This window comes from Paramisgurnus dabryanus, chromosome 9, assembly GCF_030506205.2.
Source record: "Paramisgurnus dabryanus chromosome 9, PD_genome_1.1, whole genome shotgun sequence".
In the NCBI taxonomy this organism is placed as follows: domain Eukaryota; kingdom Metazoa; phylum Chordata; class Actinopteri; order Cypriniformes; family Cobitidae; genus Paramisgurnus; species Paramisgurnus dabryanus.
This window is the reverse complement of record NC_133345.1, coordinates 10,574,826-10,596,577: the sequence shown is the minus strand read 5'-3', so window position 1 is coordinate 10,596,577 and position 21,752 is coordinate 10,574,826. Positions and strand designations below refer to the sequence as shown.

Sequence of the window (21,752 nt, the reverse complement as noted above, 5' to 3'; positions counted from 1 at the left end):
GTGTAAAAATCGATTTCTACCGAGCCCCTAAGGTGACATTGGAGTAAAAAAAATCTTTAGTTTCATGTGCTCACGCCAAATCTTCATGTGCAGATTTTTTTTTTTTGAAGTTTAGTTTCGCGTGCTCGCGTGAAACTATCAAGTGCTCGCATGAAACTTTCATGTGCGCGCGCGATAGTTTCAGGTGAGCGCGCGATAGTTTCACGTGCTCGCGCGATAGCTTCACGTGAGCACACAAAACTAAACTTCTGCGCATGAAAGTTTCACGTGAGCACATGAAAGTTTCACGTGAGCACATGAAAGTTTCACGTGAGCACATGAAACTAAACTTTATTTAATTTTTGCTCGATGTCCCCTTAGGGGCTCCATAGATTTAAATATTTTTGAAGGTTCAAAAACAAAATCACTGCATGCATACCTTAAAATCACTTGGTAAAACGAATATATTTGGCACACACGTGTGAATGGACATGCATCTTTGTATTAGATTAAGCATTTGGGAAGGTACACTTCGCAGAAAATGTACAAATAGAGATGATTTTAGATGTATAATGGCTATTTAGAGCATTTGGATCACTAGACGAGGGCTTAATGTACTTAATTTTATGAAAACCTACATTTCAACCAAAATTGACATTTATACTTTCTTTTTCCTGTAGTTCAAAATTAGACCGTGTGCATTCAAGCTTATTTAGACAGCGCGGGTCACATTTGTTGTTTTTCTGGATTGAATGATGTTTTGGCATCAGTTATCTATTTCAAACTGGAACTTTGTGTGAATTAGATTAAGAGGAGGTTTGAGGTGGGCAGGGCATGAAAGAGGGGGAAGTGAGAAGAGGAGAAAGTTTATGTTGTGTTGATGGGATTGAACAGAATTGCAAAGCAGATGCTAAATCTAATGAAAACATTATTGGTACATTTATGGTAATGAGAATGCTGATATATTGCCATCTAAAATGTGTGTGAATCTCACAAATAAAGAGAGCCAAGTCGTATTTAACACAATAATAAAAATTACATTTTGCATAAAGTTAACAAGCTCTGTTTATATAAAAGTTGACCACAACTGATAAAAGTTGATCTTGTGTTCCTCTTACTGTCTAATGTGTGCACAGTCCTGATTTAATAACCTAATACATTTTTAATGATAAATGATAACAGATTGCAGACAAATTTATATTATGAAAATAACCCTGTGCATTGTAGCTTGGCTACTTTGTACTGTTTTCATCTCTGATGTTTGTTTTTCATTTCATATTCCTCTCTTTGGGTTACCCATGAGGCAGTGCAGTGAATTTATTTTGTTAAGGTCCTCACCTCAAGCTCAGCTCTGTCACCTTTGACTCATTTAATTCTCGTTTCAAGTGCTTCAAAGAGCTGTTCATTCTCTCTCCTATGATTGAAAAATATGTACTTTAAAAGTATAGAGGGAACATATTCTATTACTTATAAGCAATTATCATTAAGCTTTACGAGTACAGGTGCGTTTTAAATGAGCTTTCTAATTTTATTTCCAGAATCTGACGTTACGCCACTAGTGTTGGCTGATTTTCCCTATTTTGGGATCGTCCTATAGTCAGCATGTGAAATCGCAGATACATAAGCATATTACATCAATATGTAAAGTAAAGTTAAGTAAAATAAAAAACTTTTGTTTAAATGTAGCTTAAATAAATTGATTGCAACCACTTACCTTAGTCAATTGAATGAATAATTTTTTTCAGTGTATAAACTCCTCGGGCCCTATCTTGCACCCAGCGCAATTGACTTTGTCAGTGACGCATGTATCATTCGTATTTTGCACCGGCGCACAGCTAGTTTTTCCCTCCACAGACGCACGTCGGCAAACTAGGGAATGAAATTGCGCTCCTTGGGCGGTTCAGCGCAAAAAAGAGGCGTGTTCCGGCGCAAACCATCCCTGATGCTATTTTGCAGTTTCAAAAAACAATTGCGCCACTGACCAGAAAAAAAAGTTTAAAGTCAGTGGCGCGTTGCGCGTTGTTCATTATGCTATTTTAAGGGCGCATGCTTGACCATAATGTATAGCGTGCACAACGCGCATACACTTTGCATCTAATCTACACAGATGCAACAGTTATTTTTGCAAATCATACATTATTACAATAAAAATATTAACACATGAGATAAGGGAAATCATTGTGGTGAGCATTGTGGTGATAGTTTTTATTTATTGTGTGGCTGCGTTAAAAAATTCTCATGCAAATAACGATTAAAATATTTTCATAAGTTTGTTGTGTGGCTGTATTACGTTTATTTTAATTAAATAACAATTAAAATGTTTTCATAAGAAACCTTAATGTATATGAACTTGATTTGTAAGTATACTTTGGGGTTGGACCTTGCTTGCGTTTCTTGGGTCCGATTTCAAAGCCCCCAAACCCTTTCAGCGGTGAGGGTGGACGCAGCGATGTCCTCTGCTGGCGTCAGGTCCTGAGGCAGATCCACCTCCTGTTACACGGCGTGCCCGATTTATGCTGGCAAGCTTGGGATTCCCCCGTCTCCTGACATCATTGTAGCGCTTTTTTGGACGCAACGATGGGGATGCCAGCTGATGAGACTGTGGCTATTTCCTCTCACGCCTGTTTAACCTACGCTGATTTGGGCGGGTTTCTCCTATCCCCATACAAAACAACTTCTGTGTCTTCTACTGCTCTTACAAGAACGTCGGTCTCCTCGGCTGTAAACCGCTCCTGACGTACGCCTGGTAAATCCGTCATAATAATAGCAACCCGCCATGGAACTTGCGCCCTTGCGTTTAAAGGGAATGTTGGATAGCGTTCTGATTGGTTTATTTGACGTTACGCCCAAACCACACCTATGAAAAATGAACCTACTTCAGACAAACCCCTTATTGATTTGCGCCCGGCGCAAGAGTTATTTCTCACGCCGGGAAAATAGCAACAGCGCCCAAGATCCGCCCACAAACTCACTTGCGCGTTGCGCTTCGCACTTGCGTTTCAGATCGTTAAAATAGGGCCCCTCGTCTGTTTGTTGAGACGCACGCACGATTAGCGGAGGCTCGCGTTGCGGACCAAAGCACGACTATAAACAAAGCTTAAGTCAATGCAAAAACGTGAATAGGCATGCAGCGGCGCGGTAAGCGCGAATGCCGCAGATGCCATGGCGAGATTTGAGCGTTGCCATGTGATTAGCTGGAACCGCGGAATGTCAAAAATCTATTTGCGCTGCGTTAACCAATCAGGAGCATGCCCTAGTGACGTTATTACAGGTAGCGGGCGGAGTTGCGAATGACGCGAGTAAACTCAAAATGTTCAAGCATCCAACTACACATGAATAGTGCGTTTTTGACACCTCGTTGGTGTGAACGCACAGTTACAAGCTCTCTCGCACAAAGTGGAGCCCTCAAACCCACTCATGTGAGGAAAAGCATTCAATGCGCATTTTAATGTAAAACTATTATGATAATAATAATAATAACTATCGCCAGCTATTGTCATAAAAGCTCGCTAATGGTCAAATGTCTGACTATCACCGATACACGATATTATCATCTATCAGCACAACCCTAACCCCCACACGTACAAATGCTCACTTGAATGTCTCCATCCAGCCCCTGGCCCAGGCTGAAAGAGCATCTGGCTAGCCGAAAGTATCTTGCAGTGGTGTTGATAGCTGTCACTTTTGATTGCTTGCTACACCTTCCTGCTCTCTCCGAGCAACTGTTTGTTAACTAAAAATTCAGAGGGGCCAACTTTTTAAACTGATTATGGCTCACAAAGTTTGATTCACTTTTGTCCTGTGGTCTTAAAATAAAGAGAGAGAGAGAGAGAGAGAGAGAGAGAGAGAGAGAAAGAAAGGGAGCGAGGGAGCGAGAGAGTGAGCAAATGGAGGAGCCAAAAAATCAATAGCCCAGTCTGCCTCCGACATCTTAATGTCAGCGGCGTGGGTGAGATGTGTGGAAATGATGGAGCTCACGTCAGTCAGAAGCTGACCATTACACCACGTGATCGGGCTCGGTTTCTTTGCTGCCCCTCTGGGAGATGCGCTCGCTGTTGGATGAAGTGACCACCTCCACCCTCATGGGCATTTCCTCAGCACAACAGGGCTGCCCTACATTTTCTCAGTGCAATCTTCTGCTTCTAATGAGCGTGCTGCAATGTGTTTGCTTTGAACTACACACACAGTTAATTAGCTGTCCTACTCGACTTCACACTTATTTCTTTCCTGCCCACCCCTCATGCTTTTTCTCTTTTTACCTTGAAAGGAGAAAAGAGGTTAACTCTTTAACGGACCCACCTTAGCTCTTGCTTTGATGGATTGAATATTTTGCATATAATTAATGATTGTGCGTGCTAAGCATACAGCAGCCGAATGATGGAGTTGCCTCAAAAAGTAACTCAAAATGTGCTCAAGCAAATGGTTTATAGGGCTGTTAAAGGTCAGAAAGAACACCATGTTCGTACCGTTACACCCACAAAACTGCCTTGTTTATTTGTGGTTTTTGCTTGAAAACCTGTGAGGCTGAAATATAGATGAGTTAAATTTATGTCCTGTTTTTTATGTTATGTTTTTCACTGACATTCTCATATGGATCTGTTATTGTCCTCTCGGTAAGTTCGCTTAACCAGTGTGCTCTGCTAAATATGTCAGACATTTGTCTGGATGTATTAAGAGGTCCATTATTGATCGGTGTAAGGAGGACGATGAGTTTAAGTGTGTTTACATGGTAATGTCTTTGCTGAGAGCTCATTTATAGACCAGAGGTTATCCTGCCCTTTAAATGAGGTACAAGATGAGAAAAGTGTATGACCTCAATGCATCATTTTGCTATGCTTGGCTCGTAGGTTTTACAGTTATTTAATGGTGAAGTGTTTAATTTTGCTGATGTTGAAATACTTCATCCCAGCTTAATGTTAATAGGAAACTACAATAAAAGCCATTTGCAGGTTGTTTTTGTTTGAGAGATCAGTGATATTTATGCTGTTAAAGATTTGACTGATCAGTGTAATTTAGTTAACCTATTTCAATGCAGCTGTGATAAATGCAAAATGACCAGACTTACTCTGTCTGATAGACCATTGATAAAGCAACAGACCAAAACAGTATTACTGTACTAAGTGAGGCCTGACTTAGGCTAAGGCTTAATTAAATAAGACTAAGGCTAAACTTTTTTAACAAACCACTACAATAAATAAAGAAAAATTCCCATAGGAGTTAATTCCACAGTATGGATTTGATGGAAGTCTGGTTTGATTGATTTTGTTGTGTATCGATGTTAAAGAATGTAGTTGGTTTTGGAGGTCTTTTCCTCTCTGAATAACAGGGGGCACTGGTGTTTTTGAGGAAGCTGAAGGTCAGCCTAACCCCTGAGAGTGTCCTGAAGTATCCCAATTAGGAATGGGTTGAAAAATCGATATTTCCAAGTATTGCAATATTTCACCTCAAAATATTTCACCTATATTCTCATGGCGAGAATATTTTTTCACAATATTATTTTGCCGAGAAAGGAGACACCACTTACCACTGTCCCACAGAGAAAATCTCGAAAACAGAGCATGTTTCTAATAATGCCATAATAGATATTATTTGAAGAGTTCAGATGCAAAACCCTCTAAATGCGTCTGACATGTTTTCTTGACAATGAGCAGTTTTTTTTAATCAGGCTTTTATGTTAAGGTTCACTATTTTCACTATAAAAAAAGGTTATTAGTCAGTGATTGACGTGCCTTATTTTGACGAATGTCACTTTAGTAAATGGAAATTAATACCATTTATTTCATTGGTATTAAACAAATTTGACTATTTCACTGCAAAACCCTCAAAGTATTTGATGAGCGTTTAAATCTGAGACCATTCAGTCAATATCATTATCTCATTTTTGACAAAAGTTGCGTTTAGCGGTAGAGCTGCACGATTCTGTATAAAATGAGAATCACGATTCTTTTGCTTAAAATAAAGATCGCAATTCTCTCACGATTCTCAAGAACTTTGTTAATTTTAAAGATGTTTAACCCCTGAACATTAGTTTTTACAGGTGCAAAAATTTATGCTTTTGAAAGTTTCAGATAAGTGTACATAATCTTTAATCACCCTGTAGCCCAAGAGAGCTTGCCCACTGAAGCTAAGCAGGGCTTAGCCTGGTCAGTACTTGGATGGGAGACCACCTGGGAAAAACCAGGTTGCTGCTGGTAGTGGTGTTAGTGAGACCAGCAGGGGGTGCTCACCCTGTGGTCTGTGTGGGTCCTAACACCCCAGTATAGTGACGGGGACACTATACTGTCAAAAAGAAAGCACTGTCCTTCGGATGAGATGTTAAACCTAGGTCCTGACTCTCTGTGGTCATTAAAAATCCCAGGATGTCTTTCGAAAAAGAGTAGGGGTGTGCCCCGGCATCATGGCCAAACTTGCCCATTAGGATTCCAGAGAATGCATTCAAGCATTTTTTGATGCTCTCGCTGGCGGCGTGATCGCCCATCGGGTGAATAAATCTACATGCACGCTTAATCTTCACGCCGACTACACTTGGGCAAAATACAGGAAAACGTAATTTAAGCAGTCAAGTGTTCAAGTGCAAAGACAGCAAGTGTGGTTATTTGGATGCAGCCAATGTTTCCCCCTGTGCTAAAAACCCTTTTGGAAGGGATAAGATCTGGAATAAGATCCTCTTTTTGGTACTAAAACAACGTCAAGGTTCTTGTCGGATGTACCTGTGCATTGCTCGCATTTTCTTTAGTTTCTGTTTCTTTCTGTCTAACATCTGGCTTGCGCAATAATAAATGTGACGTCTAGACGTCATTGCGGCCGCTGTGATTGCTTGTTGTCGAGAGAACTGACGAGACTGCGTCTTTCCTCCTTAAAATATAGTTACCTGAATCGTCGAAATGCTGGTTAAGGATCGTTTGGGGGGCAGAATCGAGATCATGATCTTTTAACGATTAATCGTGCAGCTCTATTTAGCGGCTTATGCATCTGAGCTCTTTATTTGTTATTATCTTAAATATTTTAAGGAGAAATTATTTTATGATGCACAACATGACCAGAAACGTGGATTGAGAAAGTAATAATAGTGAATTTTGACCGCATGCTAACTTTAAATATACAGATAAAGAACACTGCATGGTTCAAACCTATAGCCTCTTGGATACCAGCTCAGGGCAAGAATCATGGTATCATCTATAGTTTGGAAAACGGTTGAATAATCTGTTGCAGAAGGCGCCCATGTGTTCCTTGCACTCACAGCTGTCTGTGCAAGGCAATGATGTCATTTTTAAAGAATGTCAGTTCAGGAATCCGAAACCGGGTGTCTGGGGTTAAGGGATGAGTGCCTCTCCTGAAAGCTAATAAGACAGCCCTTCATTTTCTCAGCTATAAAGTAATTCAATCACACTCAGAAGGAGGAAGTGTCTCCAGGCAAATATGCTGATCAGACAAAAAAAAAACTCATACATTTGGCCACATCAGCCTCTCTCTCTCTTGACACACACACACACACAGGTGGTTGCAGTAAAGCCTTATCAAGAAAACAGAAACAAAAACCTCATGGAAGCAAAAATTTATAAACCAAAAAACAGAGATCTCCTCCCCCTCATTGTAATGAATGCTTAACGTCAGACCCGAGCCCAAAGTCATTTATTCAATCCAAATCCCTCTGAAGAAAAGAAATCATATCTTGGCCCTTCTAGTGTCTCCCTGTTTTGCTAATCCTTGTCCTCCGACATTTCTGGCTTGCTGTCTTTGTGATTACATTTATTGTTATTACTGCTAATCAGAATTCACGGATATCCCTTAGTGGGCATGTTGGAGGGAAGGACAATAAATATATGGATAAATAAAAATGAATACTCTTTGAAATGTCAGGGAGCTCTGGGAGGGACAGATGGCAGTATTTTTGAGTCTTTGGGGACAGTACACTGTCTTTTAGTGTCGATTGTGAGGTGCTGTGTGTGGTGATAACAGAAACAGTTGGGAACGTGAAAAAACTTTTTTCAAACTTTTCTTGCATGTAAGCAGTTTCACATTGTGATGAGGAGAATTTAGTTTGAGTTTAAAGAATAGATTTTCTACAAACATTTTTTTTGGGTTATTTACTTACCCATATGTTTTTCAAACATTGTATTTTTTCCTAGCCTGGCTCCGCCCTCCTACGTGCTTCCGCTTAATTTTCATTTCGCTTCAGCAGTACGTCTGGGATTTCTCTATAGAGTTTCGTTTTCTCCTGCAAAAATCTGCAGGACCAATCAGCGAACAGATGGGGGTGGCTAAGAACGATGACGTTGAGGTCGTGCATCAGTTTGAGTTGTAGTTCAGTAATGGCAGCGGAGAAGACGTGAGGAAAGCTACTGGTCCGTTGTTGCAAAACTGCCGAATATACAGAAGTTAAAGCCGGAGCAAGAACAAGGTTTGCTAAGTTTTGTTTGTCTGATCATTCTGACTTGTTGTTTCCGGACAGTTTCGGTGCATGATATACGTCACGACCACACGTTAGCGATTGGCTTTGGCAGATCCTGAGTGACTCTGGGCAGATCCAATAGTTTTAAACTTTAACAATGGACCCTCCTTAACGGAAGTAACGCTTTGCAGTGGAGCGTGGCCAGACTCTCTGTACAAATGAAATGAATGTACGAGAGTCTGGTTGGACCAGGCTAATTTTTTCCAACACAGAATGAGATTTTCGGCAGAAGTTTGAAAGGTGATTAATACGAACAAGCTTCAAAAAGAACAGATGGCATAAAATTTATATTTATTATTTTAATGAAAGATTGTGAAGACCATAAATGTGCATTGAGAATGTAATTATGGTGTAAGTAGAATTTACAGTGATTTAGGGTGCTTTCATATTAGGTTTGATTGCTCCGTTCTCCCCCTTCCCCACTGATCTCTGTTCACATTCTAATATTTTTTTCTGAACTGCAGTACACTTGCCTCATCAATGTGTGTCCGTTTTCTGTTTTTTTGCTAGGCAGCGGCTATGAAAGAGAAAGGGCCTAAATGGGCAGAGTTAGCTTCGTATCCTCATTGTTCTTTATTTGAACCTTTGTTTTTGTTTTTAAAGGAATAAATAGAGAAACCCACTTGCATCTGCTGCAAGAGTACTTATATTGTACAAAAGAAACCGCGCTGTCCATCGACGATTGCAAAGGCAAAACGAAAATGAACAGAAATTGTGTTTACTGTACGATGTGTCACTCTCGCTCCCAGATATCCACAAGTCATACCTGTTAACATTGGGATTTGAAAATAAGGGAAATTTCCCGAACCCTAACCTACCCCAACCCCAGTTAAGCAGTAAAGCACAAATATCAGTGTTTCCCAACTACGCAAGACACATTCAGCGCGTACATTGTACAGAAGCTACGGTAGCTGCCACAGGACAAACATGTCATTATCTGAGAAATGTAGGGAAGAAACACGCTCTGTAACAGTTTGTTCATTTAGGGATACTGTAGAAACATGGCGGCAACTTCCATGTACATGTAAGGGGTCCCGTGATGTATGTAAATATAAACAGTTCATTCTAAGGTAATAAAAACAAAACACTTCTTTATACACCACTGATAATATAGTTATGGATATTGTATTACATTTATGTCAAGATGTTCTTCTTAAAATCCCACATTGCACCTTTAAATTGTCTAGATCAAAATATCAGATACATTTTTTGTATCAAGTATAATCAAATTGGATTTACAAGTCATTTCAACTGTAATTTTTTATCTTGATTAGTGATGAGTTGCTGTAACATAAAATAAAGTTGAAATAATTTAAGTCTAGCTAATTTTATTTTATTTTATAAGTTCAGTTTGAATAGCAGAAGAAAATGTAGGTTTCTTTAAAGGGGACATTTCACAAGACGTTTTTAAGATGTCAAATAGATATTTGGTGTCCCCAGAGTATGTATGTGAATTTCTAGCTTAAAATACCAAATAGATAATTTATTATATTATGTTAAAACTGCCACTTTGTAGGTGTAAGCAAAAATGTGCCATTTTTGGGTGTGTCCTTTCAAAAAGAAAATTTGTGGATTTTTGCACTAAATGGCAGTGTCGTGGTTGGATAGTGCGGATTAAGGGGCAGCATTATCCCCTTCTGATATCACAAGGGGAGCCAAATTTCAATTACCTATTTTTTTCACATGCTTTGCAGAGAATAGTTTACCAAAACTATATAACTGGGTTTTTCTTTTTCACATTGATAAAAGCACTAGGGACCCAATTATAGCACTTAAACATGGACTACTATAAGTCAGATTTCTTCTTTAAAGAATCTCAGCTTTATTTCTGTAAATGCATGCCATGTCATACTCCAAACGTGCCGTGTCACTGCTCACCCCCTTTCACCTCACTGTCTTAGTCTAGCTATCTGTTTTAAGGCTCTGTTTGTATTTGTCCCATAAGACCAGATCCATGCTCAGCCTGAGGGAAAGTGCCCCTCAACCAAATCCCTGGTTCTTTCTTTTCACCATGAGCATCAACAGCCCAGTGGCTCATCTGGACTCACTCCTCCTCAGCCCTTTCTTCTCCACATGGCCTCTATATTGTGATGAGGCGACTCTCTCTGTCAAAAAAAATAGCGATAGCTTTGATCAGAGGTATCAGGAGAGGAGAGGTTAGCCGTTTGAACTCTTTATGCCGAGAGATGAAAGAAGTGCAACTGCAAAAAATCCTGCAGGAGTGAGGCTGGTATGTTGGGCCTGACCTGTGAAGGGCAGGGCTTGGAGCTACCTTAGTTGCCATTGGAGATATTTACATGTAAGCATTTAGCAGATGCTTTTATCCCAAGCGACTTAAAACAGTAAGGAAAATAAGGATGAATCGTGAAGGTGATTCATGACAGTGATTCATCTTGGGGAGACAATAATATGAGAAGTGCAATACAAAGTTTCAAATTTTAGAGACACCTGCTGGAAGATGAAGAAAGAAGAGGTTTTTATATATAGAGAGTGAGCTTTTAAAGGGACACTCCAATTTTTTTGAAAACATTTTCCAGCTCGACTAGAGTGAAAAATTTGATTTTTACCGTTTTGGAATCCATTCAGCTGATCTCTGGGTCTGGCGGTACCACTTTTAGCATAGCTTAGCACAATCCATTGAATCTGATTAGACCATTAGCATTGCGCTCAAAAATGACCAAAGAGTTTCAATATTTTTCCTATTTAAAACTTGACTCTTTTGAGTTACACAAAATTAAAATTTGTGATTTTCTAGGCAGATATGGCTAGGATCTATACGCTCATTCTGGTGTAAAAATCAAGAACTTTGCTGCTGTACCATGACTGCAGCTGCCGCAATAACGCAGGGCCCGAAAAAAGTCCCCTTGGTTACTTTCAATAGCGGGGGACTATCTTCGGGCACTGCGTAATATCATTACTTTTTGGTAAAGCATTAGAGCAAATCTCTTTTGAGAACTCTTCTTAACTGTATCTAACAAATAAAGCAATTTAACGGACATAATTTGATCAAACAATCTGTTGAATTGATTATACAAATATTTTTAATTATTTCTTAAAATAACTAATTCTTTAAAAAGATAATTTGGAAAGATGGCAAATAAATATCTGCATTCTTGTTATTTAACTATTCTGTTTCTTTCTGGAAAGTAAGAAAGTCAGAGTTTTCAACTGTACATAAATCACTACATATTTAGTTTGACCTCATGAGGTGGATGCTCAGCAGTTTGTGAAGGTTAAGCACCTCCTTTCACTGACCATGTGTTGAAAAAGACCCATGCTATGTACTCTCTTTATTCGTGGTACCAATTGAGTCTCACGATACATCTGTTTTTATTGGAATATGTTGTTGGAAATGTAAGTGATTTAAAATACTTGCATGCACCTGCCTACAGAATTCAGGCACTTGAGAGTGGTGAGAGGCAAGATGTATGTCCTTGTATGTCTTTGGCAAATAAAAAAGAGAGCGAGAGAGAAAGAGATGAATAAGGGCTTGCAGAGGAAGGTGAGGAAGATGATGGGTGATGAGAGACATTTGGGATATATCTATAACAGAGGGAAACAAAATCACATCATCAAACACTGGTAAGAGAGAAATATGAGCCTACGGGCCTTATGGGACAAAAACCCTAGAATGGGAGACTTTTCTAACATTTATCTTCATCAGGACACCTTCAGCCAGTCAGAGATACAAAGAGAGAGAAAGAGAGGGCGGGGGGCGATGGGGCGAATTGAGTTATATGGATTAGATAGAAATTCACAGAGCCAACAAAAAACTAACAAAATTTTTGGTAAATAAATAAAAACACTAAATTACTGCCTTTGTTTGTGGTTGTCCACATAAACCGAATATTAACTGAACTGGAAGGCGATAATAGCCTTAAAACTAATATGTTCTTGTGTTCCTTCACTCATTTCCATATTGACCAATGCAATCTACCAAGAGCAGTGCAAATAAGTATACGATTTAAAGGGATAGTTCACCCAAAAATGAAATAATTTTTTTAATAAATTATGGGAAGCACATAGCTGATTGTGATCATTGACTTCCATAGTAGGAAAAACAAATACGATGGATTTAATAGGTACATTTAGGTACAGTCATCTGTGTGCTTACCATCATTTATCAAAATATATTTTATGTTCATCAGAAAAAAGACATGCATACAAGTTTAGAACAACATGACGATGAGAAAATGAAATCATTTAAATTTTTGGGTGAACTATCACTTTAAATGGATAGTTCGGCCAAAAATGATATTAAACCCATGATTTACTCACCCCCAAGCTGTCCGAGTTGCATATGTCCATCGTTTTTCCGACAAACACATTTTCGGATATTTTAGAAAATGTTTTAGATCTTTCAGGTGATTAAATGTAATGTTACGGGGTCCACGACTTTCAAGTCCAAAAAAGTGCGTTCATCCTTCACAAATTAAATCCAAACGGCTCCAGGATGATAAACAAAGGTCTTCTGAGGGTAATCCGCACAGTGTTGTTGTAGAAATATCCATATTTAAAACTTTATTAACGAAAATAAATACCTTCCGGTAGCGCCACCATCTTAGACTCCTCTGTATTCAAATATCCCTAGGAAGTTTTTTTAGGTTATTATTTTTTCCCCGTGTTGGCCCAAATAATAGTAATATCACGTGCGCGCAAACATTAGTAAATTGCGTTGCGTGAATCATTTAAATATTCTCCTCCCATAAACTTGGCATCTGAAGGGGAAACTCCTAGAAATGCATATGCAATAAGGTCAGTCGCAAAAATAACTAGACCACACCTTTTCAGCGATAATTATCCACTGCACGTCTTAAGTAAATCCTGATAGTCGTATTTTTTGTGCTAGTGCAAGCTGTTAGTAAATCTGGCCCTAAATAATTTTTTGAAGAATGTTCGTAACCACAAGACATTGGTGGTGACATTGTATAAACAGAAACCACCAGGACATTTCTCACAATATATTCTTTTGTGTTCCACATAAGAGTCACATGAAATACATGAAGGTGAATAAATGACCCTGTGGGGAAAATTAGGTTTTATTGTTGTTTATTTGTCTATGTGGTGTTTTAATATGCTTTAAGACAAGCCATGTGCAAATGTATCATTCAACACCATTGCTGAGTATTTTCTCCATAAAATCTAATTTCCGTGGTTTAAAATTGCCTTGGTTTCTAACATCACAAACCTGCAACCAGTCATATAAACTCAGTTGAACGAGTGGATCAGGAGTTTGAGTCGTAAAAAATCCTTTGCTGCCTGTACCAGTTACATTTACCGTGCATTCACGTCAACGCTTACGCCCCGTTGACGCTTCCCATTCACTTTTAATGGGTGACGTCATGCATTGCCAAACTGAATTGTGGATCCGTCGGCGCCGAGTCAGTGCCGTTGCTCGCGGCCGAAGTTGAAAATTTCTCAACTTTTCAAGCGGCAACGCGAGCGTCAGCCAATCAGATTGCCTTATGCAAATAACCTAGACAGAACCAGCCAATTACGTTTATGGAAGACCGGAGCATGAGCTGTGGCCACTGTGATTGGCTATTGGCCACGCTTCAGACAAGCCTTCAGTCAAGAGTTTACGCTTTCGCCCCGTGTGAATGCGCCGTCCGGCATTCAGCAGATGCTTTCACTATTCCGAAACAGTGCCTGTTGCGAGAAAAAGAGAGAGTTAGTAACTGTTTTTGTTAACAACCAAAAAACATCAGCTCATTAACATCAGCGCAAAAGAGAATTAGTGCTGCAAACCAGAGTCGTATAATAATAGAGTTACGACACTCACATAGACGTCCGTTGTAAGAATGGAATGCGGAAGTAACAGCGTTTCATGTAGTGACCGGTAGTGACGCATAGTTCCAAACGCAGCACTGAAGCCCATTCATTTCAATGGCACCTGCTGGTAAATCGATGAAATGACCGTTTCTCTTTACATTTTCGGACATTTCATCAATATAGTCAACAGTGATATTTTATGAACTCTGCTGTAGGTAATGATTATCGTTAATAATAACTAGTAAAATTTTTATATTTTAATGAGTTGTGTATAATGTGTGAATAATATAGATTTAATGGTTTAATATGTTATTACTGGTGGCCATCTACTTTATACTTATCTTATTTATATATTACGAGTAACACTAGGGGGCAACAGCGACAAGCTAAATGCCTTATAAGAAAGTCACACTGCTTCACAATGCTGATATGTGTTTCATTGTGTTTGGTAAGTAATACGAGTGATGTATCCTCGAAAATCATGTATGATTATATTAAAGATTATTTATTATATATTAATTTAATGTGAATTTAAAATATGAATTTAGTGTGTTTCTGTTATGCTTCACTGTTACAAATAACCGCGTTGGCGATCTTTTTTGTGATTTTAATATAGTAAAAGTGTAGGAATTATGTTTTTAGCAGATTGATACCTATTTATATAGCCATATTTTGGTACAAAAATAAAAGATAAACTGTGTTGCTGTAGTTGGTATAGATAACCACAGTTATATTTGGGTCACAATTAACTGTTTATCTTTATTAACTGATTTACTGTATTTCCATCACTCCCTAGTAAAAAAAAAACGTTATAAACACAGTAAGTATAGTGATCAATTCCCATTACAAGCTAATATTTACCTAAAATAGCTGAAAACCTATGCAAACAGATTGACAGCCCTGCTTGGTTTGGAACTGTAGAACGTTACATGAATCACGTGACCGCGCGGCGGCGAGATCAAAGCGTTTCGTAACTCTGTTATTATACGACTCTGCTGCAAACACGCAGTTCACATATGCATTGTGTGAAACCGAACTTAGCAGTTATGTGTGTGAATGTAGCATCTATTTACATTATGTCTATGGTCCAAGGTGGTGGAAAAGAGTGCAGGTGGGGACTAGTTCATATATATTTATATCTATGGTCCAGGCTGTGCGATTAAGTAGAGGTGGGGACAAATTCATATATTCATATTTATGGTCCGAGGTGGTGCGAAGAACTGGAGGCGGGGACTAATTTGCATATTCATAGATCCTAGTATACTAATCTAGGCAAGGGTGTACAATTACATTCAAGCTGTTTAAAGCATAATTACTTTTACATGCATAACTTTTATATATTCTACTATATGAGTTTCAACTGATACAATTATTGACTTTAACAGTTTTAAAACACATGAAGAGGAATAAAAAATGAGACCCTCACAGTACAGAAATTTCAGAAGCATCCTTGTGCAAAGTGATTTCGTATGACTTAAACTTTCTCTGACCTTTTTTAATGAGCACAGCACCCAAGGCGAGACTGATTGGTCTCCTCTGGGTCCATATAGACCAAGACCAGACCATACTTTTACCATCAGCGCTGGCCATACAAACCCCAAAATAGAGAAATAAATAGAAATGCATTTAATAACCTGTCTTATTAACCTTTAGAGGAAGTTGTGTAATGTATGACTGTTGTATGAGTCCAGCAGTCGTCAGTATTCACACCTGCTCTTTAGCAGCTAACCGTCTTTGGTCTCACTTCTACAAATTACAACAAATCTAACGCTCGTTCTCTACAACCGCTGTCTCGTATCTTCTCGCTCTTTTTCCCATCTGGCGCCCTGCCACATCGATACATTGATATATCCTTCGCTGGCTATGCTTTATCATCTGTACCCGTCTATGATTTACCGGGGGAAATAAACTTCAGGTTTCTTTTCCCTGCTTTGCTACGTTATTGACTTTTTGGAACGTGGTATGTTTGTACTGATACTTACATGTAAAGCACTCAAAGACATTAATAAGTACTAGCTGTCATATTGATTTTTAAGCATACCCAATTACTGCCCTTCACATCGGTGCTGAGGAAAATGTTCAGTTTTTGTAACGTGGATCTATTTTGGCTCCATTGAGGATCATGGTATTTTTCAAATGCTCATTTTTTTCCACTCACCCACCTGGCGTAGTGAAAGTTCAAGAAGAGCATCAATCGAACAGCAGCAATGTTCTGAGAAACCGAGGTTGGGTGTTTGTAATGTCAAATATTCAAGAAAGACCGCTTGTGGTTTGTTTAGCTCATTTTCATCAGAAGATTGAACGGAAAGAGACTTTTCTTAAGGCTTGGTTATTATTTACAAAAATTGTCAGCTTGGAAGAGCAGAGAGGAATCTATGGGGCTTTTGCAAAACCGAAATTAGTCCTGGTTTCGTCTGCTCATGGCTCACCGAGTGCAGGGTAATACTGTGAAACGGTTTCAGTTGGAATCACAGCAGACCTGTACACATGGGCCTAAAAGCATCTGTTGTGTACTGGCTTACCGTGGCAGATACTGGATGCTGATGCCGAAAACCAGCTAATGAGTAGACACATAGCTGCCAGCCAAATCTGTTCATTTTTTGTATTTCAATTTACAATTTTATTTGTGTTTTGTTCACACACTCACACACCAGATATCTCAGCCCGTTTACTTGTCTCCTCAACTGTCCTCAGCACAAAAAAGAACAATAATGCATGCCGACCTCTTTTTGGCTCAATGTTATCTCTTCGTCCTTCGAGCCCCAGCTCGGAAGCTCCAAGTGATTTGTCATTTTCTTGCCCAAATTCGTCTTTTTTTACTTTTCTGGATGGTGCGCCTGCTGCCATATTGTGTTTGTGCCGGCAGGCGGTCTTACTGCTGTTTAGCTTTTTAGGTTTTCGCTCAGTTTTGCTCCCCCACAATCTGCTTCACTTAATACCTCTGGGAAATTTGGGGGCTGTAATATCTCTCTGTATCACTGACCGGTTTGCTTTTCTCGCCCACCCAGACCAAGTCTTTCAAACTGACTCCAAAGTGTCTCGCGGGTGCCGTGTTTGTTCTGTGCAATCTGATGGACAGTTATCCACATTGAGAGCCGAAAGACAGCGAGCTTGGTTAAAAATAAAGAAATAAATGAAATAAAATACTGTCATGACAGCATAACGCAGTCTTTAGATGGCCACGTGGGAGCCTGTAAACCAAGAGAATCGCAGTGAGGGTCGGAATTGCTCCGATTTTATGATGCACCATACTGAGAGGAAATTCCACGGGGACGTAATCGGAAAGACAGAGTCAGACTGCAGCTTCGAAACACTGGCTAAGAGGCAGCCTTTAGCATCCTCTTAAAAATATTTAAGTGCCATTTTAATCTCTTAAGTCAAGGAGTTTAATGATTTTGGATTCATTCTGAGAACAATTGGTTCTTTAATGATAATAATAATAATTTCCTTTTACACAGTTCAGTTGCATGCTGTTTTTAATTACGCACTAAATAATAAAAACAATATTATTTTAATAACAAACATATAGGTTTTCTATCCTGGAGTATTGTCTGTATTTCAGATGTTTACTGATCGAAACATTGCTTCTCTATTAAAAAATAGTAAAAATCATGGATAAACAGTGTTTGGATTTCCCTTATTATATTCATACTTGATGAAGACTATTTGGATGTGTATACTTTTCCATTTCAGAACCCAACACCCTTAAAACCATTTGTTTCAGTACAAGCATAACCTGCTCTGAATAAGAGCCTGTTCACAATTCCCAACATTACCAGTTCATCACCAGAGCCGTTAAGAGTTTGACCTAAGCGTGCACTGTTATTAAAACCAAATAAGATTATGATGAAGAGTTTGTTGTTTGGTATGTTTGGTAATGGTGCATGAATGCTAATGCAGTTTATGATGATGATGACGGTTGGGCTGCCATAATAATGACATAAGTCGGGGCAGTCGTAGCCTAGTTAACTCATACCTTGCCAGCGTTGCCAGTCAGCGCCAGCAATTTTCATGATTTATACAAAAGTTTAATGCCTCACAGAAAATGTTCTTCTTTACATATATAAAAACACAATATATTAAATGAAAAAAAAACAGACCCTCTGTGTAAAAAAAACCCCTACCTTCATTAGTTCTCTTCTTATCACTTCTCAAATATGGGTAGGTTTCTTTAAAAACACCAAATTATGAGCAAAAAGCTGAGATAATTACATTTTTGTGGACTTTTTGAGTCAGATGCAGAGCGATCCTTAACGCAACATTAAAGAGTTTTTGCTCTTTGCTCCCCCTACAGGTTGGAAGTGGAATTGTCCATTAGCACTGTCGTAAATAATTTAGCCTACTGCAGCAAAGCTGGCTCTGATTGGATTGTAGGTCTGCTGTAAAGCAAGTTTTTGTAGTTTTCACTCGAACTACTGGACCGCGACCCGACGGTTGGAAACTTCTTTAGTGCGGTTTTGGCCGATAGAGGGCTGCAAAACGAATGTGAAAGTGCCGTTCACCCTGTTTAGAGTGGATGAATGACTGAAACTTTTTTGAAAACGTTATTTTAAGGTAAAAAAAACTCTTTAGTGTTGCTTTAAAACATACACGGAGTTCTTTCTCGTTCATGTGAGGCGTTACTTCCGTTGTATAAGTTGCGGAAGGCCGGAAATACTTTTCATTGGCAGGGAAGCGTTTTCTCTTAATTGACGAGTTAACTAATCAATGGCGGGAAAGAGTTAAGGAGTTGTGCTTGTAACTCGATCGAATCTCACAGTCGACAGGTTGTGACTGTGGCGCCATTGAGCAAGGCACCTTAACGATAACGGTACATTCAAATGGGGCGTCAGTGTTAACACTTGACGGAGGGAGTGTCTAAAACATGGACCTGGCGCGCTTGTCATAGTGACCAAGTTGTTTGCATAAGGCAATCTGATTGGCTGATGCCAGTGTTGAGAAATGTTCAACTTCTGCCGTGAGCAACAGCAGTGATGGATCCACAATTCAGTTCTGCAACGCATGACGTCACCCATTTAAAGTAAATAGGAGCATTAACCCTGATGTGAATGTACCGTAATTGCTGCAAGACACTGAAGGGATAGCTGCCAACTGCTCTGGGTGTGGGTGGGTGTTCACGACTTGCAATGTGTGTGTTCGCTACTTACTGGGATGGGTTAAATGCAGAGGTCACATTTTGAGTATGCATTGCATACTTGACAAGCATGTCACATTTTTCACACTTTCATAAAAATGCCATAATTCTAACACAATACTGCATTCTCTTTCTCTGTTTCTCTCTTCCAATCTCTCTGTCTGTTATCCTCCCTGTCTATAGGTCAGCACCTGGTGTTCCCACCTGTTGCATTATGGGTAACAGTGGGCCTGGCCATTTGTTTGCTGGGTCTCCTCATCGCACTGGCTGCTGTCTGCCGCAGGAAGATCAAAGAGAGCTGTGAGGAAATGAGAGCGGGTAAGGGCACTTCCCAGCCAGTATGTCCTTAAGAATAAGGCCTTGTTCTAAATCACTTCTTAAGACATTTTTGTAGGCCTCTTTTGTAAAGGTAATAGATATTCATAGTTGTTTATGACTACCCTTTGTTAGTCTTGTAGTCTGGTTGCCTGGTTTATAATCTCTTAATCTTACTTTGAGTGGTCATGGATGTGTAGTCGTATCTGGCAGACCACATTGAACACAAAATGGAAAGCACTTGCTAGCAAATTGTAAGCTTTAGTCTGATTATTTTTCTGAGTTTATATGCAACATCCAGCAAACAGGATTTTTACCAGTCTATTTTATAACATTACATTTATTAATTTACATTTATGCATTTGGCAGACACTTTTGTCAAAAGTGACTTAAATTATACATGTATCATTATATTTAGTTAAAATGTCATATTTTACAGTTACCATGCCTTTTGTGTTTTTAAGGAAGACATAATCACTGGTTTAATTAGTTATATATATGTGTGTAATTCATATACAGTAATAATCTATATGAATTGGTGTCGACTCAAATCGTCCATTAAACTGTCTTGTTAAGTAGAAACTAGCTTGGCATAGTCATACTTTTTTAGTATTGGCAAAGAAGTGTCATCCACTTTGCATCTTAATCTAGCCAAGAATGTAAATAAAGTAAAGAGACTGATTTAAATGACTGAAGCAGACAGTTAGATTGTCCTGTTTTAAGTGTTATTTATGGGAAGGTTATGTAATATATAATATGTATATATATAATAATAAGTGTTGATCAATATAAAGTATAATATATAATATACACAAACACATATATTAATACATATATACATACATACATACATATATACATATACACATACAGACGATGGCAGAAGCCGCGAGATGCTTACTCATTTTTGTTATAATATACATACAGTATATGATGTTTAATATAAGCGAGATCGTTTTGTTGTTGTGTTTTTCATCAAGAAAAATAAAAAAAACCATCATTCAAGCAGCGCTTTATGGAGGAGTAGCTGGTTGCTCTGCTTGGAAATGGCGGGGTCTGTGAGAATTATCTAAACACATTGACTCAAGCACTTAATTAAACCAGCTATTGCACTCGCATTGCACGCAAATTCATACGCGATTTAACACAGCTTACGCAAGCGTTGCATTTAAACAGTTGCGTACTTTAAAGGTGTAAGTAAAAGGCGCACATCTGCACTCCCACCCTGTGATATATACCATATATATTCCATCAGCCATAGTTTTATATATGATTTTCCCTTTAGAAGACCTTGAACTTTATCCATTTCTGTTTGCTGCTGCATCACTTGTGACATGTGCTGGCAAATTGAGTTCGGATGAGCAAATTTTCAAAAATAAATTATTTATATTTTTACATTCTCTATTAAAAAACCTCAAAACAATGCATGATTTGTTGGAATCTGACAAAACATGACAGAACTACACCTGTTTATGCAAAGCAAAAACAATATCAATTTTTGTTAAATATGTGTTTTTCTTTTATTGTTTAATTTTGACATTGAGACAGACCGCTTTAATATACTGTAGGCTAATGCAAGGGTTTAATACAGTATGATGTTACACAACAGATACTTTTCCTCAACAGTTAACCAAAAATTCACTAAAGATACAACAGATTATAGGTCCTACCTGCGTGAATTCTTGTCAAAACAAATATTTTTTAAACTGTAATTTTGTGAAGTTGTCTATATATATCGCGGTCGCGCACTCGCGCGTTTGTGTGCATGCGTTTCAGACGTCAGTGGCTTGTCAGTCTTAATAACTCGTTTAACATCAATCAGGTCCCGAACTTATATATTTTAACATCAAGCAAGTCCTACAGTCTATTTTCTATCATTTCTGCATGCTTTAAAGGCGCTCTAAGCGAATAATGTGCGACGTCACTTCCTGTTGATGTTTGAACTGTTTTCAAACAGACAGAGCGTAGCTAACTCCTCCCCCTCCCCCTCCCTTCCGTGCTTTCATGAACGCGCCCAACCCCCACCCCCAAATCCTTCTTGCCGTTTATTGGCTGGAATACTTTGTTTTGTTTTGTGCTGGCTAGGTTTGGCCATTTGTT

The 21,752-nt window shown here is 38.8% G+C and overlaps 1 protein-coding gene across 2 annotated transcripts in view; it reads left to right on the top strand.

Annotated features, from left to right (window-relative positions):
* cd276 (CD276 molecule) overlaps nucleotides 1-21,752 on the top strand; it is a 108,709-nt gene that overhangs the window by 51,125 nt on the left and 35,832 nt on the right. For both annotated transcript variants that reach the window (XM_065282948.1, XM_065282947.2), the window contains exon 5: nucleotides 19,521-19,655. In XM_065282948.1, the coding sequence (XP_065139020.1) occupies nucleotides 19,521-19,655 (135 nt within the window). The remainder of the gene's footprint in view (nucleotides 1-19,520; nucleotides 19,656-21,752) is intronic.